The 25691-nt window shown below is 44.8% G+C and overlaps 1 protein-coding gene across 1 annotated transcript in view; it reads left to right on the forward strand.

The window, feature by feature from the left end:
- Positions 1-25691, forward strand: part of CCSER1 (coiled-coil serine rich protein 1) — a 982230-nt gene that overhangs the window by 64828 nt on the left and 891711 nt on the right. Inside the window, exons 2-3 of the mRNA XM_064148336.1 lie at positions 19631-19727; positions 24093-25451. Of these exons, the coding sequence (XP_064004406.1) occupies positions 24137-25451 (1315 nt within the window). The 5' untranslated portion in view covers positions 19631-19727; positions 24093-24136. The remainder of the gene's footprint in view (positions 1-19630; positions 19728-24092; positions 25452-25691) is intronic.

Here is a 25691-nt window from a genome sequence, read left to right on the forward strand (position 1 = left end):
AGTGTGGGCACACACACAAAGCTGCTCCATTTTTCAAGTGGAATCAATATAATAAGTTAAATGGGCAAGCAAGGTATAGTTGGGTATACTTTGCTCTTTCTTGTATGAAAGGGTATGAGTTGTGCACTCCGTTTTTGCATGTCCTGTTGCATCTCTGGCAGTTCTGATTGTGAATTGTGGATTGTGTTTGCAGATGATGTTTCATAGGACCCTTGTTGCTCAATCCTGTCACGCTCACATCATTTCAGTTGGTGCCAGATGTTACCTTGTGGCACGATGTTAAGGAGGGGTTTGAATCTGGGTTAGAATTGAATTGTAACATGGCTGCTATTTAATAAGCTACTTAATTTTTACATATAAATTTGCCCAAAGGTATTTACAATAAACACACACACCACACACACCACTCTGTTATGGAGTTGGTAAAACTGTTTGTGCAGAATGTATCTATACAACCAGATTGATTTTTAAATGATTTTGGAAAGATTATAGAAGATTTAAACAACTGGAGAGAGTCTTGCAGCACAAACTGCTGCTTAAAGGTCAAATGTAAACTTCCACGAACTTTAGAAAAGAGTTAGTTTACTCACTGTCCAGAGTCTCAGTGTTGATAATCCAAAAGTATATGCAGAAGCATAAAAGAAGAAAAATACAGTCCCTGCCACGTGGTGATGGGAGCGGCTTGCTGCTTGTGCAGTTCAAACGGAGCACCTTGTCTGAGAAGATCCACGGACACGGGGCAAATGCTCTGCCATTCTCGGGGAGTCTGCGGAGCAGTTCAGCCACCTGGGCGAAGCAGGCTTCAGGCTTAGGGGCTGGAGCAGTCTGATTGGGTGCGGTACGCGGGGCTGGCCCTGTTTGCCATCAGTCAGGAGCGGGTCCCTGATCTCACAACTCGCTGCTAGGGCTCGGCGGAGCTGACGTGGGTAGCTGCTCCCAGAGCTGGGCAAGCAGCTTCAGATCTCAGTTGGGAAGACGGGCAGAGCCAGCGTGTGCCGTTTGTGGGATAGGCAGGTTCCCAGCTACACGTGGTGCAAAGGCACATAAGGCAAACAGGTAGTGAGCAAACCAACAGCAGCAGCAAACAAACAAGTTGGCCAAATTTTAACCGTTTTGGTGAATGTCTTTGACCAATAGCAACAGATAAAAACACCCCTAGAACCAATCCTAGATTATCTCACCAAAAAAGGGAGATTCCCATGCCTAGTATCCGTGACCTGCCTTTGCCAAAAACAAAGCAGGGTGCAAAACAAGACCAAATGTGTGTCTCTGTGGCAGACTGAGAGGCACCAAGGCTTTTGTCTGCGCTCCTGCTTCTTCCACCTGGGAAGAAGGAGGGCAGGGGGGCACGGTGGGTATGTAGGTAGGTGTTTAGGACATGCAGAGACATGTCTTGGATATGTATTTTTGGTACAATTTGGACCTTCCACCACACAGGGCTGCAGCCATCCTCTCCTAGGAGTGTCGTAGCACATATGTGCCGTCACTGCACCTGCCCTGTTGTGCTTGGGCATTTGTCAGCACAAGAAATGAGTCTTCCTTCCTCACTGTGGTGTTGCACATACTCTAACTTGACCTTTTTACAGATCAAATTCATAATGACAGCCTAATGGGTTACACTTCCAATTGACTTAAATAGAGGTTATCAGAATAGGAGCTTGTCTGTGGGTTCTTACTTCTTTCAAGTATTTCTGCCTCCCTCAAAGAGACAAAATTGTTCATGTAGCCCAAAACAGAGCATCAGACAATTGTTGCCATCTTTTCTTCTATTTTTAAACCTTGGAAATGCATCCTATTAGATTTTGTGTTTCTGTGCTGTCCACTATCCAAACCAAGGGGTACTCGAGTAAGTGTTCCTGGCCAAATTTACAATCCTTTCCCTCTCTCATTCAGTGTTGCCCTTTACTTAACATCTGTCAACAACTCTTCAAACTGTCAAACAGTTCTGGTCATATAGAAGGATACATTTTGCTTGAGTTGGTCTGCCTTCTTCATTTCTGTGCTCCTGCTCACAGCACTGAGATCTGGCATTTTCATAATCTCCACAGAAATAATGTGAGCTGCTGGAGTTATGTTAAACTATTATACTGTGATGTTGCCTGGGCACAGGCCATGTTGCCCTGGCATTTCAGCGACTCAGGGATTTCTCTTGCTCTGCTACAGTGCTTTCTGCATGTGCTGCCTTTCCAGAAGTTCACTGTGCTACCTCGTATTGGTCTTAGCTTCAGGAAATGCAAAGGGAAACCTAGGTAAGTGCTACTTGATTTTGCCATTTCTGTTTCTGTTCATCAGAATTTGAGAATAATAGCTGTCAGTCTGCCTGTTCACTTGGGAAGCATTTGGAGGCCTTTTAGATGTTACAGGCTGAAGGTGGAGAGATGTTTTGCAGCAGATCTTTGCGGATGGCAGAGACTTTCCACTAGTGCAGTGGATGGGTGTTGGGGCCAGAGTGGGAGCATCAGTGCAGCACTGTGCCTTGTGCCACCTTTCCAGAGCGGGAACAGCAATGCAGGGGTGTGCCTTGTGCCGCCCTTATAGAGAGGGAACAGCAGTGCAGGGGTGTGCCTTGTGCCACCTTTCCAGAGCGGGAACAGCAATGCAGGGGTGTGCCTTGTGCCACCTTTCCAGAGCGGGAGCAGCAATGCAGGGGTGTGCCTTGTGCCACCCTTCTGGAGCGGGAGCAGCAGTGCAGGGGTGTGCCTTGTGCCGCCCTTCTGGAGCGGGAACAGCAGTGCAGGGGTGTGCCTTGTGCCGCCCTTCTGAAGCGGGAGCAGCAGTGCAGGGGTGTGCCTTGTGCCGCCCTTATAGAGAGGGAACAGCAATGCAGGGGTGTGCCTTGTGCCGCCCTTCTGGAGCGGGAACAGCAGTGCAGGGGTGTGCCTTGTGCCGCCCTTCTGGAGCGGGAACAGCAGTGCAGGGGTGTGCCTTGTGCCGCCCTTATAGAGAGGGAACAGCAGTGCAGGGGTGTGCCTTGTGCCGCCCCTCTGGAGCGGGAACAGCAGTGCAGGGGTGTGCCTTGTGCCGCCCTTCTGGAGCGGGAACAGCAGTGCAGAGGTGTGCCTTGCACCGCCCTTCTGGAGCGGGAACAGCAGTGCAGGGGTGTGCCTTGCGCCACCCTTCTGGAGCGGGAGCAGCAGTGCAGGGGTGTGCCTTGTGCCGCCCTTGTGGGGCAGGAGCAGTGGTGTGCCTTGTGCCACCCTTGTGGGGCAGGAGCAGTGGTGTGCCTTGTACTGCTTGCAGTTTGAAAACTTTGTATAATGTAAACTAGCCTAGAGAGAGAAAAAGGTCAGAGCAGGAGTTGTGGGAAGAGAGAGGAATAAAAGCTTATATTAATCTCATCTTTCAAAGAGCAGTTTGTTCTTGCATAACACCTTTAGCAGTTGTGGGTGCAAGTATGAATTGACTGATCAGAGCTAGAGTTGTTAGTACTTGGTGATTTGCTGTTGTCATGTAACTTCACTTGGTTTGGACTAAAGCAGAGGCGTTACGTACATCATAAGCACAGATATATGCAGTAGCTTAAATCAGCTACAGAAACGCAACTGTTAAGCTTCTGGATTTTTACCAGTATCTTTGGTGTGGAGCACAGCCCTATGAGGAGAGGCTGAGGGAGCTGAGGGAGTTCAGCATGGAAAGGAGGAGGCTCAGGAGAGACCTTACTGCTCTCTACAACTATCTGAAGGGTGGTTGTAGCCAGGTGGAGTTGGTCTCTTCTGCCAGGCACCGAGGGACAGAACAAGAGGACACAGCCTCAAGCTATGCCGGGACAGGTTTAGGTTGGAAGTTAGGAAGATGTTCTTCACAGAGTGATTGGCATTGGAATGGGCTGCCTGGGGAGATAGTGGAGACACCGTCCCTGGAGGTCTTTAAAAGGAGACCGGATGAGGTGCTTAGTGCCAGGGTTTAGTTAATTAGGAGGTGTTAGATGATAAGTTGGACTTGATGATCTCAGAGGTCTTTTCTGATCTGGTTACTTCTGTGATTCTGTGACTCTTCTGGAATGAAAGTTTTGTGTTGGGCTGTAATACATGATCTGTAACACTTTTGTGGTGGTTTGGGTGTTACCTGCCCCCCACAGTTTGGAAGCCACCCAGACTAGGCTCAGCTGGCTCTGGAAATTGAATGAAGCTTTTTATTTACAGCTTAGCAGAATATACAAGCAGGTATTTACAGTATAAACATTTATATAGCAATATTCAAGGTAAAAGGTAATACAGAAACACAACAACCCTCCCAGAAACCTGAGTCCCCAGGAGGGACTCCCAACCACCCTTCCACCTTCTCCCACCCCTCTGCCTTACCCCAGGTGTTGCCTTGTGCCCCAAGGAAGAATGGAGTGTTGGCTAGGGGGGTTAGGAAGCAAGTGGATTAATCAGAGGGACAGTAGATGAAGTTAGAGAAAAATGCAGCTCAAATCCCGGGCAGTGCCCGGGTGCCTTGTCTATGTTTATACTCTCATTCTTATACCTCTCAGCAAACCTATGAGTGAAGTAGACATCACCATTGTTTCTCTTTCACAGCCTGTGATCTAGTTCTTCTCACTAAAACATTCTAGCTAGCTTCGAACTAGCACAACTTTTTAATCAATAACTTTTAATTACACGTTCAGTGCAATCTCACCATATCTCTTATGTGCTTGATGATCTGTGAGGTCTCTTCCAACCCCTAATGATACTGTGATACTGTGATACTTTGATAGTTTGGCTTCACCTCTTAGTGACATTGCTCATAACCCACACTTTAATTGTATTTTCAATGAAAATACACTCAGGAGTAGAAGTCATCTATATTTTGTTCCTTCTAACAGCCATCCTCCTGATTAAAGCCTGAGGTCTGAATGCTTGGCTGCTTTCTCTATTTCATGAGTGTGCCTTATTGTTTGTAACTTTATTCAGATCTCTGTACAAGAGGAGATCCTTCAAGCTGCAGTCATAATGGATGAAGATGAGACTGCAATGCTTTATGTAACCTATTGCCTGAATATTGCATTTCCTTGCATGTGGTTTCTGCATACTGGACAGGAGCAAGCCTGTGGAAGCACCGTATTCATTGCACTCTATGAAGTATTTCTGTAAGAATGAAAATAACTCTTGACAGGCATGCCAGTGTTTGAGCTTTGACCTGCTAATTACTTCCTCCCTCAATAAATTGGGGAATGCTGAACTCCTGTGCTTGGCAAATTCAGACATCTCCTCTGTCAAAGTTGAACAAGAGGAAGATGCCTATTTTGTCATTAATTACAGAATGTAAGGAAAACTGAAGCTTTAGCAAAAGGAGCAGTAAGATGCTGAATGTCCTTTTTTGTCTGTTGGAAGCAGGTGAGATGCAGCAAGTCTAATCTAGATCCACTTGTGTCAAATTAGGTGATTTACCTGCTCTCATAAACACATTAGTTCTGGAGCCCTCATTACAAGAGGGATATGGATGTGCTGGAAAGTGCCCAGAGAAGGGCTACAAGGATTATCAGAGAGCTGGAGCTACTCTGCTATGAGGAGAGACTGAGGGAATTGGGGCTGTTTGGTTTGGAGAGGAGAAAGCTCCTAAGCAACCTTATTGTGACCTTTCAGTGCCTTAAGGGGACATTCAAGAAAGATAGTGATAGGACTAGGGGAAATGGAACAAAGGTAGGAATGGGGAGATTCAGACTGGATGTTAGGAAGAAGTTCTTTAGCATGAGGGTGGTGAGACCCTAGAATGGGTTACCTGGGGAGGTGGTGGAAGCCTCATTCTTGGAGATTTTTAATGCCAGTCTGGATGAGGCTCTAGACAGCCTGATCTAGTGTAAGGTGTCCCTGCCCATGGCAGGGGGGGTTGGAACTAGGTAATCCTTGTGGTCCATTGCAATTCTGAATCTGTGAGTGCTGAAGAATAGGTGGTGGTAGAGGACTGGAGTAATAAGAAGTTTGAGTAACTATGAAGTAATTATCTTCCAAACACTTCAAATTGGTTAGCAGACACAAATTATTTAACAGGTTTTTGATGGGAATATTTTGATTGTAGGGCTTAGCACAGACTTTCAGCACAGACCATACATCTGCTACAGTCAGTGAGAGATTTCTTGAAAACATGTTCTTTTCAAAACAAAGACAATCCTGAATATATTTATTGTTCTCTGGAGGCTAGCCCAATATTGCTGACTAACTCAAAGTGAGAAATGTCCTTTACCTCCTGTGTGCAGTGAACAGGAGTGCACTCCTGGTGCAGAATGAACAGTTCAAAACAGGGCCATGCAAAGCTGTGCCCAAGTCCTGGTATTCAGTGGTAGAGCAGTTTGTGTGTCATTAGTGAAAGGTGAAGAACAATGCAAGTGCCTCTCAAGTTAAAATGCTGTATTCCCCTAGCCGGCGGTTCCTGATATAGCAAATGGATGTAGTCTAAGAATTGCCAACATCACTTTCCCACTTGAGCATTTGGGAATACTGAAATAATAATGAATTTCTGTGTCATTCGTAAGGCAATGGGCTTTGTGTGCAAAGTGGAGGGAGGGAACTGCAGTATTGCACAAAGGGGTGTTGTGTGGGCTTGTTTTGAACTGTAAATAATATGCAAATGTAGCTTATACATGTTATTTACCTTTTGTGCTTTTACATGTAGTCCACTTTTGTAAATACAATTTCATTTAACTTCCAAAACTCTGAGTAGTGTGGTAAATTTACTCTGGGGGTAAATTTCCAGTTTGCTGGGGTGCCAATCCAAACTGTAACAGCAGGTAACTTACCCAAGATCACACCAGGCACCACAGAGATGCAAGAGGGCAGCACAGGTGTCTTGAAGATTAATGTTTCTGCAAAGACAGCCACAGCTGTAGGCTAGATGTGGAGCTGCCCAGGAGCACAGCATCTGTTTAATGATACACGACCACCTTGAAGGCAGTGCTCAGAGACATTGTCTCCTCAATCTCTGTGCCTCTTTTGAATACCAGATATTTAATTAATACAGGGAATTCCAGATACTTGATGTTCATTCAATCTTTCTTGCCTAATGAAGGGTGCTTGCCTTCTCATGCTGGTGTTACCTAGGAGGTAGAAGGTAGGTGTCCAGTAATGTCAGAACAGAATGAAAGCAAAGGGAAGCAGGGGGAAAGACCAGATTTACACTGTGGGTTTGGATGGGTGGGGTCAGCCTTGGTGCAGTGTGAAGAATATAATCAGAATTAAAAAAAATCCCCTTGGCTGTGGGAGCTGTGTAAAGGGTCTGGTCTTGTTTGTTGTGAAATAGTGTAATAGCCTCTCTAGCCTCCTGAGGAATGTATTGATCACCTTCCTAGTCCCAGTTCAGCCTTACAGTTCTATGACAAATGTCTGATGAGTGTGTGGTGTGCAGGAATGGAACATTTTCTTCAGGGGAAAGCTGGTGGTCATACAACTTTCTCACATAGCTCTTTGCTAAAGATATGTGGAGTCTTGTGGGGCTGGGATTCATGTTTTGAAAACAGGACTGAAGCTGTAAGAAAAAGTTTGTTTTTTTTTTTAACCAGCAAAAGCTCTCTCTGCAGTTTTGTCAAGTATGAAGCTTGATCTGTTCCTTACAAAGGTACTGTGATGGTTTGGGCTCTTACCTGCCCCCCCCTCCCCACTTTTGGAATTGCCCCAGCTAACTCAGACGGCCTCTGGGAATATAAATGAAGCTATTTATTTTACAGCAGCAAATATACAAGCAGCTATTTACAATATATACAGTTATATACAGAAATATACACAGGATAAACAATACAGAAGCACAACTCCCCTCCCAGAAACCTGAGTCCCCAGGAGGGGCTCTCAAACCACCCCAACACCTCCCCTGGCCCTCTCAACCTTACCCCAGTTCTCAGGAAGAAGAGAGGTGCAGCCAAGAGGTTAGAGAGCAAGGTTAGTGGCAGCAAGGTTAATGAGATGTGACCAGGTCTGAAGGCAAAGGCAGAATTAAAGACAAAATGGAGAATGTTTTACTTCTTCTTCCCAGAGGTCTCAGTGTGACTGTGAGCGGAGGAGACACAATTGTTTTCATTTCACTGCCCAATATCTAGTTCTTTTACCAAAACATTCTAGCTTGCTTCAAACTAGCACAGGTACATACCTGGGTCTGTGCTGGCTTCATTAAACAGACCCAAAACCTGAAAATGGTGGAATTTCACACCAGATTCTGACCAGTTCATTCTTGATTAGGGCCCTCAATCTCCAACACTACTTCTGCTAGTTTTGCTTCCAGCCTCTTTGTGTTCTCTCAGTCACTGGGTTCATATGCCCCTGTGTTTTAAGTGGAAAAATCACAGGTATTACAATGACAGGTTCCCAGGTCCCTGCTTTGATTTGTGGTAATGCTTAAATTGGCTAAAAGTTGGTCAGAGGCTATGACTACAGTCCATGTGACGTTGGCTGAGGATGAGAAGATGCTCTCTGTGAGTGAAGAGGGATGTGTAATGGGAGCAAAGGAGGCATTTCAGCAGTGAAACTTTAGGTTGGTCTGTGCAGGCTTTTGAATGTGTTTAACTCAGAATCTGAGACCAGCCTCACTTAATCCTGTGGGAGCAATTATAGGAATAAAGTTGTTCACAGGCAGTGCAAGAGAGCTTGTGTTTCTGTGACGGTGCTTTCACTATTGATGCTGCAGTCATCCTTGTTTGCTGTTTTTTTCTTTTTGAGAACTGAACAATTAGCATGAATGTGCATCCTCTCTGATTAGGAGGCTCTTGATAGCATCACTGTATGGAGCAACTTGCCCTGTACCTTTGAAAATTCATTTGGTGTTACATTTTAGCTTGAAGTTGGTTTCATATAGAACATTTGTTGTTGGACATCCTGGAGTACAAGGACAACACTTCTTACTGCATCCCCTGCAACATCTTGCCCCACTCCACCACCCCTCAAACCTTACTGGTGCTGTGGATGGTCAAGTGGAGAAATGTCTCCTGCTGTTACATGTCTTTCTCCATTTTCTTCTCTTGTCTCTGGAGAATGTCCTTCAGCTTTGTGGCAGTGCTGCAGGTGCCTGAGGTACCTCTTCAAGTCCCAGTACTGACTCCTGATGCAGGCCTTCAACCAGACTCCATCCTCTGGCTTCTCCTCTTCAACCAGTTCCCACCCATCTCAGTCCCTGACCATCCAGACCACACTGCCTCAGTTTAGCTGTGGGGATGCTGTGGTAGATGCTGCAGATGTTTTACTGACATCAAGATAAAGCACATCCACTGCTCTGCCATTACCTGCCCACCTGGTGCTGTCCTCGTCAAAGGCTGTCAGGTTGGTGGAAGACCTTAGGCAGTTTCTGTCTTGTTCTCCTGCTGGGTCAGCCTGCCCTCATTTCCTCCTCTGGCTGAGACCCACCTCTGCCTCCTCAGGTAGGGCAAAGGGCTGGGGAAGAGACAGAGGATCTTTGGCACTGTTAGGGCTGTTAGTCCTTGTCCTATGCATTAGTGGCCCCAGGTCCTGGCTCCCAGTCATATGGTGTCATCCCAGCTGCCTGCCCCACATCACTCACCTTTCTCTGGTGTCTCTTGGCTCTGCTGCAGAGGCAGTGTACAAACAAAACCCTGCTGAGCAGCAGGTACAGGGCTGAGGAGCTCAAACAGGCCACCTACAGGGACCCTGGAGTTAACTGGGTGGGGAATTGAAGCTAATGCTGGTAGCATGGCTGGTAGGACTACTGGCTCTGTGTGCCAGTGCCCAGTTGGTCTGGGTCCTGGGGAGACACCTCCCATGCGACTGACCATGGCTCTGTCAGGAGAGGTGAAAGGGTTGAGCTCGCTGGGAAGAAGACAGGATGCGCAGAGAGCAGGAAACAGCTTGAGTCCTGTGCTGCTTCCTGAGAAACTGCAGCATCACAGGCAGCCTCATGCTGCCAGCCTGAGCTGAGCACAGCTGGTTACCAGCAGTGTGTCTGCCTGATGGTGGCATCAGTAAATGCCCTATGTTGTCAGAATGCTGTTGCCCAGCACCCAGTAGGTGGGGAACATCAAGATGAGAAATGAGGATCTGAGCATCTGGATGTCCACCCAATGCTCTGTCTCCCCACTGGAAGGCTGGATATGAGCCCCAGAGACTGTGGCCTGTGCTTCCCAGTGCTCAGTGAGGAGCTGTGCCAAGGCAGGGTCATTGCCTCATGCATGGGTGGCTGCTTCCTGGCCGCAGAAGAGCTTCAGGGCTGCCATCACCTTCACAGGCCTCCTTCTGCAGATCTCCAGGCTGGGCCTTAGACTTTGCTGCTGGGGGTTGTGGGTCTGACATTGGGCCTAAGGCTGGTCAGGACGGCTCTGACTGTATGCTGAGACTTCTGGAGTGAACCAGGACTCACCATATGCCTTTCAGCAGACCTCAGCAGACCCTTTATGCATTTTGGTGGTGAGTGCATGCCTCAGCTGAGCTTTGTTTGTGCCCCACGAGCCTGATGTGTCTTTCAAAGCACCTTCAGATGGTCCTGTGTCTTTCCTCATGTCCCAGGGTCCTCCAAGTGCCTTTTGGCATGCCCTGGCACAACACATACAGTAAGAGAACAGAATCTTACTTACTGCAATTGTATTTCCAGGTGTTGTAAAAATGTCATACATATCCTTTCCCTGTGAAGAGTTGGAAGTCAAGGATGAAGCAGTCAGCTAGAGCCTTGACATGAGAAAGTGAGGTCCTACCCTGTTGCTGAAGACAGAGATAAATCTAAGAGGGAAACTGATACCTGGCCATGGGGATCTGGGAGAATGCATTTATTTCATGTTGCAGCAGGGTGAAGAATTGCCTGAGTTTTGTGCATGGAGCCTGTGTAACAAAGGGAGGATAACGTGTGAGAATCAGGGTTGCTCTTAGTTGACTCTCCTGGACATACAACTCATTTTCAGCTAGCTGTCTTTTCTGGATTGTTTATGATGGGATCAAAAGAAGAGACTTCAGGGGGAAAAAAAACAAGGATACCACATTTTACAGAATGATCTTTGGCCTACAGCCAGAAAATGTAACCTGGATGTAATTATTAGAGTAGTAATGAGCTTAAGAGGTAACACAAAGTACAATCTCTGCCCTGCTTGGCAGGATTTCACAACTAAAGCATAGGTGTTAATTTGACTGATGTTATGATGGGAAAAGCAATACAATGATAGTCTAATTTTCAGCCTGTGACGGAAGTTAAAGAACTCCCATCGAGGATGGAGAAAGACAAAGATAAGACCCAGGAGCTTTCAAAAACACACATCAGAAATTTAAATGTATGTAAAACAACTACAAAGTGGTTTGAAAATTCGTTTGATAATTGGGCATTAATTAAGAAGCAACACAGAGAAAGGCTTTAAAGATGTGTCTGGAGGGATGCTTTTGGTGTCCCTCAGGGATTGTGGTCTGCATAGCTTTGGGAGGGAATGGCAAGAGTCAGTGAGGGGAAGAAACAGAGGAAGTGAAGTCTTATTCTGCAGACCTGAGGTCTTGGAGCAATGCAGATTGGAAGGTAAAGGCCAAGAAGCATGCTAAACAAGACAGACCTCCTGTATTTGGTTAAGCCTTTTGATTGGCTTAGAAGACCTAAGGCTCTAATTTCAATTACAAGTGATGAGAAAAAGACCCAGTATAACACAAAAGAAGAGGTTTGTGGCTAGCTAAATAAGGTACAAAATACCTACCTATATTGTGTAGAGTCAAAGTAGAGGAGAGGAAGGCTGCTTTTTACTGTCTTTCGTCAGGGGGCTATGTGATGCCTATGGAATTGTTTGTAAGACTGACTTAGAACCACAGCAGAAAACTTCCTACCACAACACAAGTACCATCATTTCTGTACTGTTATTTTAATTTCATCTTCCACCTTGTGCTGGTTTGAGGCTAATTGGAATATTTTACTGAGAAAAATTAAATCCTTAGCTGTGAGAAGAAAGAAAATAACCCCAACGATACCCTATAGCACTCATTCTTCTGCTGAGAAGTGCATCTAGTCAAAATATGGGTAAGACACTCACTGCTCACATACTACTTCAGTTAGCTTCTGGTGGGTCTGTGTTATTGTCTCTGCCTTAACTCTTTAATCCGACCTAACCCTTTTTCCTCTAACCTTCTTGTTGTCTTTCTGACATCTCACCTCAGATCTCTCCAGATTTATCACGTGGGATATATGTGGATTGATCTGTTTATTTCTGAAGGGAGGGAAAGAGGGAGGGGGGAGGAGGTTTGGGTTGGGAGCCTCCTGGGGTCTCTGATTGTTCTGGGAGGGGTATAGTGTTTCTGTATTACACTTGTATATAACTGTAAATATTATGTGTATCTTGTCAAGTTGGTGTTGTGGAGGGGAAATGAATTAATGCAAAATGATATTTTTCAAAATTACTATTGTTTATTAATTTTGCTATTCAGAACTCTTGCCACCCCTAACCACTAATTTTAATAATATAACCAGCAAAATATATAAACATTAATTGAACTGGAAGAGATTATTCCTGTGGTCAATGCCGCTTGTGGTCACATATGTCACTTGCCCAGTAGCTGGGCCCAAGCTCTCTCTGCTCTATGGCAGAAGGCAGCAGAGAATCACAAAGAGGCATTTAAGCATTTACTTACAGATTATTATTATTACTCTTGCAGGAGCTAGCCACAGTCCAGACAGTACCCAAATGCTTTCAGAGGACTCTGTCTTGTTGGACATTGAGGCTTGAATCTTCCCAGCTTCGGGGGAAAGGACGCAGACAATCTTTGACCTTGTTCTCCTGGCTTCTTCAGGATGATCTGTGTATATGTCCGGGGATTCTAGGCAGGACCTGCCTCTACACCTGAAGGTCCTGCCTAAGAATGCCTGGACAGAGGGTCCAGAAGAAGCCAGGAGACAAAGGCAGAGATTTCATCCTTTGCCTGGAGAACAAGGTCAGAGGCCATCATTTTCCCTGCAAGCCAGGAAGAATCTCCTTTCCCCTCAAGCTGGGAAGATTCCAGCCTCAAAGTCTACAGGCAAAGACTCCCCTGAAGTTTGGACACTGGTATAGGCTGTGACATAGCCCCAGAGGGTGATTGATAATTAATAAGAATTGTAAGTGAATGCTTTAATGCCTCTGTAATATCTATTGCCTCTGCCATAGAGCAGAAAGAGCTTTCAGCTCACCTGCTGGGCGAATAGTATATAGACCCCAAGTGGTATTTGCCGTGGGGAAAACTCCACTCTCTGTTTATAGTTTGAACTGTTTGCTAGTTATTAACAAGTTACTGTTGATATTAATCCTAGAATGTCTTTCATAACTGTGTAGAATCTTATTAATATACAATGGTTAGGGCTGGCAGAGTTCAGCATATTGAGTTTGATAAATATCTGTTTTTATAGAATATTATCTCACACCAGTTAATTTCTCCCCTCCGCCACAATCGGCGTAGGTGCACAATACCCCTCTGTGACAAACTGTGCCTTAACCCAGTCCTCATCAACCAGAGAAGACTCCTTTGTCATGCTGTCCTCCAGTGCCTCAGTCTGGGGCTCCTGAAGACAGTCTCCAGCAGTACAGATAGAGACGAAGGCATTTAGTAGCTCTGCCTTCTTTGTGCCCTCTGTCACCAGGCACCCACCTCACTCAGCACTGCATTGCCTCTAGTGTTAATTTTCTCTGTCATCCTTGACCTCCCTTGCAAGGTTGAGTTCCAATGAGGACTTAGCCTTCCTAGTTGCCTCCTTACATCTTCTGACAACTGTCCTATACTCCTCCCAGGTGGCCAGCCCCTCCTGCCATCATCTGTAGACTCTCTTTTTCCACTTGAGTTTGCTTAGTAGTTCCTTACTTAACCATGCAGGCCTCTTGGCTCCCTTTCTCAATTGACTGCTACTTGATCATGTAAGTTCACCCATATTCCACAAACTCAAAGTCCTGCTGGTGGCACCAGACTCTAAACCAAGAATTGATTTGTGGGTCCTCCTCAGTCCTTCTGGGTTGGTCCTTGCAACTGGGGGGATGTTGCGGAGGGGGGAAATTAATTTATGTGAGATGTGCAGCCTGCAGAAGAGGAGGCTCAGGGCAGAGCTCATTGCTGTCCACAACTACCTGAAGAGAGGCTGTAGCCAGGTGGGGTTGGTCTCTTCTGCCAGGCACCCAGCAACAGAAGAAGGGGACACAGTCTCAAGTTGTGCCAGGGGTGGTCTAGGCTGGATGTTAGGAGAAAGTTCTTGCCAGAGAGAGTGATTGGCATTGGAATGGGCTGCCCAGGTGAAGTCACCATCCCTGGAGGTGTTCAGGCAAAGACTGGATGAGGCACTTAGTGCCATGGTGTAGTTGATTGGAAAGGTCTGGGTGATAGGTTGGACTGGCTGAGCTTGGGGGTCTCTTACAATCTGGTTGATTCTATGAATAAATGCTTCTGAATAATTTTTTTTACCTGAAATTGTTAACCATTAAATAATTGTTGTGTACACTGTTTGCTTATTGAGTGAAGTGTTTGGGAAGTACCCAGGCTTGTTTAACACCTCTTCCATGCATTCAAAACTGTGTCTGAAAAAGCTGAGGAGAGCATGGAGTCCTGCTGTATTTAGCTGCCTTTTGCTTGCAGTTTTATGTTCACACACAAGTGTGTGACAGCAGCTTTTCTGTTTCTGGTTTTTGGAACTGAGAACCGTATGGTATCTTGGTTTTGCCTTTCTTACATCTTCTTGAAGAAGAAGAATTGCTATGTGCCTGCATAGCAATTATGCTTATGCATACATTTTAATAAGTAATATCTGCATTTGTTCTTACTGTATAAAATATAGCAAGGATTTGTTTCAGCTGTTATGGTAACCCTAAAAGGCATTCAGAAGAGGGCAATTTGGTTTACAGTTACTATATAGTTAATTTTATCCTTTGAACTGTGGTGGTAGGGTGATGGGGGCCCAACACAAGCTCCCCCTCCCCCTTTCCAGGTGAAATGGGAAAGGTGGGAAAAAGACAAAGCCCTGCCAGGGAAGTGTTTAGACCTGCTCTGCCTGTGTAGGGCCTGTTGTATCTGCCTGATTTGGTCGAGTCTGTCATGATGCTCTCCACATTGGTTAATCTCTTTGCTTATCTTTGTGGCCAATTGGCCAAACTGCTCAGGTAAATGATAAATATAAACCATGATTGTAAGACATGTTGGTCTTTGCTTGCTTTACCCGGGGAAGCTGCCTGCTTACTCCAGAAACCTGCTCTGCCTCAGTTTACCTGGACGAGCCAAAAAGCCTCGCCACAACCTCCCTTCACTTGTCTCATCCGTATGAGCTGTGAGAGCCAAGAGAGCAGCCAAGCCTCGGTTTACCCCGGAAAGCCTAGTGCAGGTAGTGCCATGAGAGGACCCTGCCTAAAGCTGTAGCAGAGGCACCCATGTTCGCTACTGCTGCCGCACGGAGCCTGGGTGCAGTGCCCAGGCTAAAGAAAGCCTGGAACCGGCCCGAGCTGAGCGCCGTAAGGGAAAGCATCTGCAGCCGCCGCCGCCAGCTGCAGCTCGAGAATGTCCCGTGGGAGGAGCCTGCCCCTGCTGCTCCGTGAAGCGGCTCCGAGCATGTCTTGCCGGAACCGAGACACTGTGGCTGGGACAAGCTGCGTACAGGGAAGCTGCTGCTGCTGCTTTGCCCTCCGGCGGCACTAAAGCCCCAAGCAGCCAAGCTGTGGCATCTCCGGAGATGTCCTCCGAGAACGAGCACACAGCTCCCGCTGGCTCCGTGCCGTGCTGGCGCCTGTGGTTAACCGGTGTAAGTGCTCCGTATCTGGGGTTACAGTCATTGCAGACAGCGGTTTCAAGCGCCACTGCTCGAGGACCAAATATATGTGTTGCGTATTGCTTTGTGAAGGCTCCCTGTTTGTCTGCCACCTCGGGTGGGCAGTCGTGCAACCTGTTGAATCTGCCCCTTGGGGACCAATGGCATGTTGCTGGGGAAACTTTCTAATGTAGATAGTTGTTTTCAAGTGGAAGTGTTCTAAACTGTTCAGTATGCCTGTGTACTGTATCTGTCCATTGTAAAAATATCTTCACCACTTAACAAATGACCCTTTAATAGGTTTTGGCATGATTTTATATTACTAAATAATAATTTTATTAATCTACCTTATTACAATTAATAATTTATATCATAACCTTTCTTTTACTCTTCTATATTTTATCACAAAATAGCAAGCTGCAAGATATGCAGCCCATCCAGTGAAGAGTTGATAAATTATATGGAGCAAAACACTCTATTGTGCTCATGTCCCATCGATGTCAGTGGAAGCACTCATGTTTTGAAAGTAAAGTATGTGCCTTGAAGTGCTTTGCCGAATAAGACCGAGATTATTCTCATTCTTAAAGTCAAGCGTGTGCCTAAGTGCTAGTCAGAATTGAAGTAGCGTCCGGGAGGTGAAACAGCTTTGTGGCATGCTTGTTCCGATGGTGTTTTCATAAGATCCAGTTGAATTTGACCAGCTCTGAGGTGGTTTAAGTGCCAGTGAGCTCTTCTGTGTGATACCTTTCAATAGAATTAAATAAAATAAAAAAAAAAGTAATTGAAGAATAGCTTTAGGAGCCTTCCCTGTTTGGATGTGGTTTTATCACCAGATTTATTTTTTCCATCATTGGCTGTTTTAATAACTTCATTTGATGTTCATTTCTTTAACTGCTTTTAATTTAACTGCTTGTTCTAGATATTTAACTATTTAACATCTCTCTAGGTCGAGAGATGAGTCAAATTTAATTCTTGAGTTTCTGAGCAGTTCTGTATTTCCATAAGCTTCTCTTCTGTTAGAGTGCTGCCTTACCTCTTCTCTACATTCCTGTGCCTTGAGATAGGTCTTCAAACTGCCCACTCTGGACTGATGAAAAATTTTGCAGGCCATCCTTTCTCTGTAGATGTTGCTTTGCTGTGTTGTCATCCTTGCTGATCAATTTTCTATCTCTTTTTATTTAACAAACTTTTTTTATGTGCTAAAAATGTTTAGGAGCAAAACGTGTGCTACTGACCTATGTTTCTTAGGGAACATGTTGTAAAGTCTTCTTACCAAACTTGACTGTGGCTTGTAGGGATGAAAGGCTGAATGGTCTAATTAATTTCAGGGAAGCCCCGTGAATTTGCAACAGATGAGGATTTGGTCTGTTTTAGTGCAGTTAAGGTAACACATTCAAGTGGTGACAGAGATAATAAATGACCCCAGCCATTGTCACTGTGGTTGCCATACACACAGCAGAATCTGGTGATGCACAGGCAGGATCATTGTTGATGACACTGACATTATGACTCTGGAAGATAAGAAGAACAGAAATGGGAGAGCATGGAGCAAAGACTCACAGTTCTGCTGGGTCTGCACAGAGCTGAGATGGTTTGAGATGGTTACTTGAAGAGAGCAAGAGGGGAATGCATTGGTAATTCATCAGATAGATTTGAGAAGGAGCAGAACTGAGCACTAGTGACCTCAGACATCAGCCCGGTCATGTGTGGGAGAATTCTCCCGCAGCAGGACATGAGCTGGTAAACATGAGAACTCGTGCTGGGGAGTGTCCTTGAGCCACTGCTGGCTCAGGAAGCTAAGCTGTGGACGGTGAGCAACCCACGCACACCTGCAGGGGGCTGAGCCTGCCAGCCCCCTGGGGTGGACACTGCAGGTTGTTTTGACACAGGGCAACCTATCTGCACCTTACACATAGCTCTGAGCCAATCTGCACTGTCCACTTATGCCAGCCCCAAGCTGATTGTGCACGCCTTCTCTGAGCACTATTTAAGACATTGCACTGCCCTAATAAAGTGTACTGCGTAGCTAGCTGCTGAGTTGACCCATCAGTACCCCGATCTCGCCTCTCACCAGCCTCCTGCCTTCGACAGTCCTGCTTTAAAGTCACAAATGTACTAGAGAGACAAATAGTGTTGGAATAAAACAGGAGCAGTATTGAAGGTGTTAATGCTTAAAATGCGGAGAAGTTGTGGGTTAAATGGATGGACTGTTGGGAGGATGTGGAATTGGCTGAATGGTTGCACCCAGAGGATAGCAGTCAATGGCTGGATGTCCAGATGGAGATGAGTGATAAGTGATGTCCCTCAGAGTTCGGTTTAATATCTTCATCAACGATACAGACAGTAGGATCAAGTACACCCTCAGCTTGTGGTGCTGTCAATATGCAGCAGGATGTCACCCAGAGGAGCTTGGACATGCTGGAGGAGTGGGCCAGGTGAACTGCATGAGGTTCAACAAGGACAAGTGCAAGGTCTTGAATATGGAGGTCATGACAATCATAGTTATCAATACAGAGTGAGGGATGATGTGATGGCAAGCAGCCTTGAAGAAAAGAGGTACTGGCAAATGAGCAGCTGGACATGAGCCAGCAGTGTGCACCTGCAGCCCAGAAGGCCAACTACATCCTGGGCTGCATCAAAAGAAGTGTGGCCTACAGACTGGGAGGTGATTCTGCTGCTCTGCTGTGCTCTGGTGAGTCCTCAGCTGGAGAACTGTGTCCAGCTCTGGGGTCTTCAGTACAAGAGAGATGTGGACCTGCTGGGGCAGATCCAGGGCAGGGACACCAAACTGATGAGAGCGCAGGGGCATCTCTCTTCTGAAGACAAGCTGAGAGACCTGGAGTTGTTCTGCATAGAGAAGGCTGTGGAAGACCTTATAGTGGCCATCCAATACATGAAGAGATACTATAGGAAAGCTGGTGAGGGACTGTTTGCAAGAACACCTAGCAATAGGGCAAGGGGCAATGGTTTGAATCTAGAGCGGGGTAGATTTTGATTGGAATTAGGAGGAAGTGCTTAACTATGAGCCTGGTAGAACACTGGAAGAGTTTACTCAGGGAGATGTTGGATGCTGCATCTCTGGAGACATTTAAGGTCAGTCTTGGTGGAGCCCTGAGCAATCTGATCATGTTGGCGCATCCCAGTTTACTGCAGGGGGGTTGAGCTAGATGACCTCTAAGGGTTCCTTTGAGCCCAGTGGGTTCTATGGTTCTATATAGTGCTGGAATATGAGTGATGTAAGCTTAAACAGTGTTACTTGGGCTACATGACTGCTCCTTGGAATTGCATCTGCTCAATTAGGACTTCTTTTGACTCACCAGCAGTTACAAATGCTTACTTTCATGTGGTTTGTGAGTATGTGTAGTAACTTGGGGTAAATTTAATTTGTGTGTAGGTCTGGAGCCAGCTAGTTTGTAGAGACTGTCGTGGTCCTTGCCTCCTGCCATGTGGTAGTCTAGTTCATATGAGAGATGGAGTATTTTTTCATTTTAATATTCACTTGCTAGTTTCCCTGTGCTTTGCTTTATTTATTTGGTTCCTGATTCAAAATATTGATGAAAACACATCATTTTCCTTAAACTATGAGTGCAGCCTAAAATTCATGTTGCTATGAAGGAGGAAGATGAACAATGGAAGAGTATTGATGGTACTCTCAGTTAAGGTTGGTGCCATACCATCTCCCAGTTTAAACTTAGCTAATTCAGCTTTGTTCTTCATGTGGAAGACACTTTGGTACTTCCAGGGGATGCATAATTAAGGAGACCATCATTAGGAATGCTTTGTTTAAAAAGTGTTGAGAAACAGTAGCAGATTGTTGCTGCACAAAAGAATCATATGTGCTGGGTTAGGCTTACAGTTCTCTGTTGAATAAGCATAGATTAGCTTTTGGCATATACATGTAATTATAGTAATGGGAAAATTCACAAATAATTTCAAGTCCTAAATTGTGCCTCAAAGGCAAAGAGAAATGTGGAAGGCACTGACTGTTGCTTTTTTGTGCTTGCAGTCAATGAACAAGCAGACTCAAGGCTCCATCTACTGGCGTTCAGAATCACCGGCCAGCGTGCTTCTTTCTTGAACGCGCTGCCCTCCGACAGACTTGTGTGAGTAACTGCTTGCCTGAAGCCAAACTAAAATACCTCAGAGGTCTTTTCCAACCTGCTTAATTCTGTGATTCTGAATTGGAGTAGATCTCCCTGGATATATTGGTGTCATATTTTGACAGTTTTACTTGTCGTAATGCTTGCAGATTGTTTGGTTGATTGTTTGCCTTTTTGTGCCTCCCCCTCTTTTTTCCTTTCCTTTCCTTTCCTTTCCTTTCCTTTCCTTTCCTTTCCTTTCCTTTCCTTTCCTTTCCTTTCCTTTCCTTTCCTTTCCTTTCCTTTCCTTTCCTTTCCTTTCCTTTCCTTTCCTTTCCTTTCCTTTCCTTTCCTTTCCTTTCCTTTCCTTTCCTTTCCTTTCCTTTCCTTTCCTTTCCTTTCCTTTCCTTTCCTTTCCTTTCCTTTCCTTTCCTTTCCTTTCCTTTCCTTTCCTTTCCTTTCCTTTCCTTTCCTTTCCTTTCCTTTCCTTTCCTTTCCTTTCCTTTCCTTTCCTTTCCTTTCCTTTCCTTTCCTTTCCTTTCCTTTCCTTTCCTTTCCTTTCCTTTCCTTTCCTTTCCTTTCCTTTCCTTTCCTTTCCTTTCCTTTCCTTTCCTTTCCTTTCCTTCATTTGCTGTCTCAAAGTGAGCAGTTTATTTCCCTTCCCCTACATTTGCTGTCTCAAAGTGAGCAGTTTATTTCTTTTGACAAGATACAGTACTATATAAAACACAGAGCTCATTTCATAGTTATTTCTTTGTAGGCAAGATTAAGCCTGATACTCTTTAGATGGATGATTCTGCCAAAGATCTCTTGTATGGAAAGAGAAACTTCCAAGTATAAAACTTGGCCTCTTTGATTTCTCTTTAATGAAATACATTAAGAAGTTTTTGAGATAAATTTGCGTTTTACAACATCTTGGTGCAGACTGAGATGTTTGACCATGTATCAGGCCTCTGTAAGGACCACTTTTTGACTGTTTACATTATGTGATGATGCAGGATACATTTCGTCCTAAGCAAGGACCCTGATCTAATGGGAAAATCTTAGACTGTCAATTTTCCTCCGTTATTCATGTTTATTTGATGTATTTTTAGTATTCTAAACCCCAATTAATTTAGTTTAAGATACACAGACCTTTATATTAGGTTCTGAACTGGCTGTGTAGGATCCAAATTGTTGTCCTGTTTGAATTTCAAAGAACATCTGGCATGGTGCAATGCTATTGCAAAGCTGTCTTTCTCTGATGTTTTCTGTTTCCTCCTAGCAGCTTTTAAGAATGATGCCAGTAGGGGTGAGAATGTTAGATACAACTACCTGAAGGGAGGCTGTAGCCAGGTGGAGGTTGGTCTCTTCTCCAGCAACAGAACAAGGGGACACAGTCTCAAGTTGTGCTGGGGGAGGTCTAGGCTGGATGTTGGGAGGAAGTTGTTGGCAGAGAGAGTGATTGGCATTGGAATGGGCTGCCCAGGGAGGTGGCGGAGTCGCTGTCCCTGGAGGTGTTCAAGCAAAGCCTGGATGGGGCACTTAGTGCCATGGTCTAGTTGACTGGATAGGGCTAGGTGCTAGGTTGGACTGGATGATCTTGGAGGTCTCTTCCAGCCTGATTGAAGTCCTATTTTTAAGTCCTATACAGAAAATTACATTTTTCTTAGAGATTATGTAGCTGGGCTAAATTTCACTTGGTCAGGATTACTGCCATGAAGTGGTAAGCAAGAGGAGTTACACTTAATGTGGAAAAGTGAAAGGAAATGCCTCCAATGTAGCTCATAATGGAACAGAGATGTCAGTTCATAACTCGTCTACAATATGCAGAAAAGTACAAAAAAAGAAAATTTGGATCTGAGGGCATTAATATCTTTAGGTACTTTTTTTTTTTTACTTTGTGGCAAATAGAGTTTTCACTTCAACTCACTGCTAAAGAGTGGCACTTTTACACTGCAAAATGTTTGTATGTACATATAATGAACAGCATATGAAAATCAGATAAAGAATATTAACAACATAGTCACAAAGTTCAAAGTATTCTAAATATATATGCAATGAAGCATTCCTGTGGGCACGTGTACATGGATGTGTGCCTGTGATGTGTGTGTTTTAACACATGTCCTCAGGTAGCTGTTGTGCACTGAGACAGAGCAGGATGTAATTATCAGTTCATATTTTATGGGTGGGGATTCTTGCTGCTTGGACAGTAAGAAGAATGTTGACAATTTATGCTTTTGCTTCAAGAGGCAAGGAAGGAAGAATGACTAAATAAATGCCATTGAGTTATCTACAGTTAAAGACAGTGTGTTCTGTTAAGAGCTGTTACAGGCAGGAAAGCTAAGGAGACTTATCACTTATCTCTGTTGTTATTTAGGCACAGCCTTTGTGTTTCCAGTGAAAGTCACCGAATGTGCTCTTTGCTCAGTTTTCTGCTTCCTCAGAGAGCTTCATAATTGCAAACCAGGATGGCTCCTTCTCTAGTGAACTGACAGTTAAGGTGTGGGCAGGAGAGAGAATGATGGGGGTAAATGATTTGTCTGAATGTGCAATGTCTGTAACTATTTAATATATCCTCCTACTGTTTTGCTAACCTACTGCAGTTGTAAAACTACGTTCTAAAATATTTTTCTGGCAGTTATTATGTCTTCTTAAAACACAAGCAAGAACGCTCACAATCTCTGAATAAGACTGTTCTCTGTGTCCATACATTCCAGCATGCCTACATGTTCATTAAAGCAAAAAAACCCAAACCAGCCCAGCAGGGCTGAAAAAGTTATTATGGGAACCCAGAGAGGTTTGTGTGAGGATGGAGCTTTCACTAAGCTGAGTTGTGGACAGGTGAGCAAGATGGTATAACATGCACTTCTGTGTGAATTCACGCAGCCTCAGCTTCTCTGTGCTGCTGCTTGCTCTTACAGTGCTTTAATTGCAAACCACCTTACGTGTAACTGGAGCACAACAACCTGCCTGCAGCTGCTTGGTGGGTGTGAAGTTGTTCTGAGAACCTCTGTGCCTGTCACCTTGCTTCTGACCCAGTTGTGGTTTCAGTTGCAGGAGCTGAGTACTGTCTGGGCTGGCTTTTAGCTTGTCATCAGAGATCACAAATGACTTTTAGGAATCAGTGACCATTCCCAAGCTGTTTCTTATGTCTTAAACTACAAAACTGTTTATTGATTCCTGGAGCTTGTGAATGTTGTGAGTGCTTGGTAGTGCATGTTCAGACTGGAGTTGTACTGGCTTATTAAACACCAAGTTAACAGCATAATCTTGGAACTTGCTTGTTGCCCTTTCTTTCACAGTGATATGTAGTTTTATTATTCCTTAAATGTTCTGTTCCTATTTCTGTTTCTATAGTGTGTATATTTATAGATATTTGTTGTACCTGTGTAACACTCATTAAATTGCTCATTAGATGAATAAATTTGGTTTTGCACTTGACATGCTAACCCAATGACCTGATTTTTATTCCTGTATGCTGAACACTTCAGGCTCATGAAGCTGCAATTGGGCAGATTCTTGTTCATGTTTTTATTGACCCTCTGTGGTCCTGTCTCTCATAGTTTATTACAGGGAGTACAAAACCAAAATGGAACTGGCATATGTTCCATAAAGATTGATTATCTTCTAGTACATCCAAATAAATTTGAATTGCTTAAATATTTATAAAAACTGTCAAATAGCTGTGTATTTCACTAAGCTCAAAACCTGGCAAAAATAGCTTATTATAAGCAAGTAGGCTACAAGGGGAATTCAGAGAAGTGTTCAAAGGAAATGCTCAGGTTGAAATCTGGAAACACGATCCTGTGTTTTGACAGTAAATTCCTAGAACTTACAGCTTCTTAGAGAGAACTTTTGGTGGTGCAGATTTTATCTTGAGTGCAATGCTGGCATTTTCTGTCATAAGGTGATACATACTGCCCTTAGCAGGAGTACATAGCTCAAAAATCCAACTGGAAGTTCAGTGAAGACAGGAAAATTCAAGTCCTCTTTCTTGCAAAAAGCTCAGTATTTAGTAACACAAAAAAATATTTAGTTCTACAATAAAAATCAAATATCTTCTAAGAGGACTTGTCCCAAGGACTTAGAAGAATGGGGACATATTTGTTTATCTTTTGGCATGTAGACTTAACACTGTTACCCAATGTGATGTTCGTTGTATAATGTATCATGTGTTGTAACGCTGTAACTGCCATCTACAGGACATTTTGAGCCAGGCCCTTGTTCAGCGGCTGAGTTTTCAGCACTTTCCATTAAGTATCGCTTGAAAAGTCTGAGCATCTTCACACATACATGCTTAAGAACTTCCACCTGTAGGTAAAATTGATGTTGGCATCTCATATATTTAGGCTGACTGAAAGCTGACTAAATACTTAAAGCATTTTTTTCCCTCCCTTCTCATCTCAGATTAGTTTCTTGGCTGCAAAGGGCCAGAGACACTTTGTGCCCTGATGGGGGACTCTGGATCCAGACGATCGACTCTGGTGTCTCGGTTGCCAATATTCAGGAGAAGCATTACCCGGAGACATGACTCTCTTCCTTCCTCACCTTCTTCTGCTAATGCCGTCGGCGTCCACACCTCCTCCCCATCCAGCACTAACTCCAGCTCAGGGAGCACAGGCAAGCGCCGCAGTATTTTCCGCACTCCTTCCATTAGCTTCCATAACAAGAAGGGAAGTGAGCAGAAGCCTGACTCGGCTGGTCAAAATGTTAACATCTCAAACGGTGCCCAGTCCTCTCCCAGCACTTTTCAGAAACTGAGCTTAGAGGAGCACATTAAAAGCAGAGGAAGGCACTCAGTTAGCTTCAGCAGCTCCCGTAGCAAGAAGATCACAAGGTCACTGACGGATGATTTTGAAAGGGGAAAGGAACCCTCGGCCAATAAGAATGTGTTTATAAATTGCATCAGCTCTGGGAAGAACGAGGGTGACGATTCAGGCTTTGCAGAGGAGCAGAGCCGGGGCTCTGTCAAACAGTCCACGCGAAAACTTCTCACTAAATCTTTTTCCTCACATTACAAACTTTCCAAACCTGTTCCAGAGAGTCGGTCGGTTTCGTCTGCGCAGCCACCAAGGTGTTTGCTGGAGATCAAATCGCATGTGGAAAGTGAACCTATGATTGCCAAGTCCTCTCTTCCATGCTCAGCTGAGACGACAGAGTGCATGGGAAGCTCCTTGCAGTCCCCACTTCTCTCATCTGAAATCACAGCTGCCCAGACCCCGTCTGACTTTGTTGCGCTGACAGAGGACTCTGTTTCGGAGTTTGATGCTCTGCCCAGCAACAGGACTGGGGGTCTGCTTACAGAAGATTTTGGCCACGTTGACTCTACCTCTCAGGTATCCCTTAATCCTGCTGCTGCTCCTGCCAGGGCAATAGATATTGTGGAAAGTGCTGGTGATTCTGCTGATGTACTTCAGGTGAGCCAAGCAAGCTCGTGTAGCATCGAATCTGACACCTTATTCAAAACTTCGGCTGCTATTCAAACAAAAGTGCTGTTGCAAGCCAGTGAACGACACGTGAATGGTGCTGGGCATACAGAAGAACTCAGCTTGACAGATGCACAGTTAGAAACCTTTGTGCTGCAGCATAGAGAAGAACCAGTGACACTCTCTCTAAAGGCACAGGGGTTGAGTGGGGCCAGAGGTGAGCACATGCCACCTGAGCACACGAAAGAGACAATTCCAGTAATGGAGTCTAAGATTGTTCCATGTTCTGAAACTCAGTCCTTTAAAACACAGCAAAGTTATGAAACAAAGCACTCTAAAGGTATGTCTTGTGGTCTATTTGCTGTTGGGTTTGGTGGGTTTATTTTGCCTCAGTTCCTCTGTTAAAATTGTTTGCTCATGAAGTGTTTTTGTAGAGCTGCAGGTGCTAGCAAAGAAGGTCAAACATTATGAGTTGTCTCCTCCTTCCAAAATTGTAGTAGTTAAACATGAAATCTAGTGGTTTGTTGAGTTGGCATCTTACAGCTGGCTGAAGCCCATCAGTGCTGTTTGTAGATGTGCT

Source organism: Pogoniulus pusillus, chromosome 9, assembly GCF_015220805.1.
Source record: "Pogoniulus pusillus isolate bPogPus1 chromosome 9, bPogPus1.pri, whole genome shotgun sequence".
Taxonomy (NCBI): domain Eukaryota; kingdom Metazoa; phylum Chordata; class Aves; order Piciformes; family Lybiidae; genus Pogoniulus; species Pogoniulus pusillus.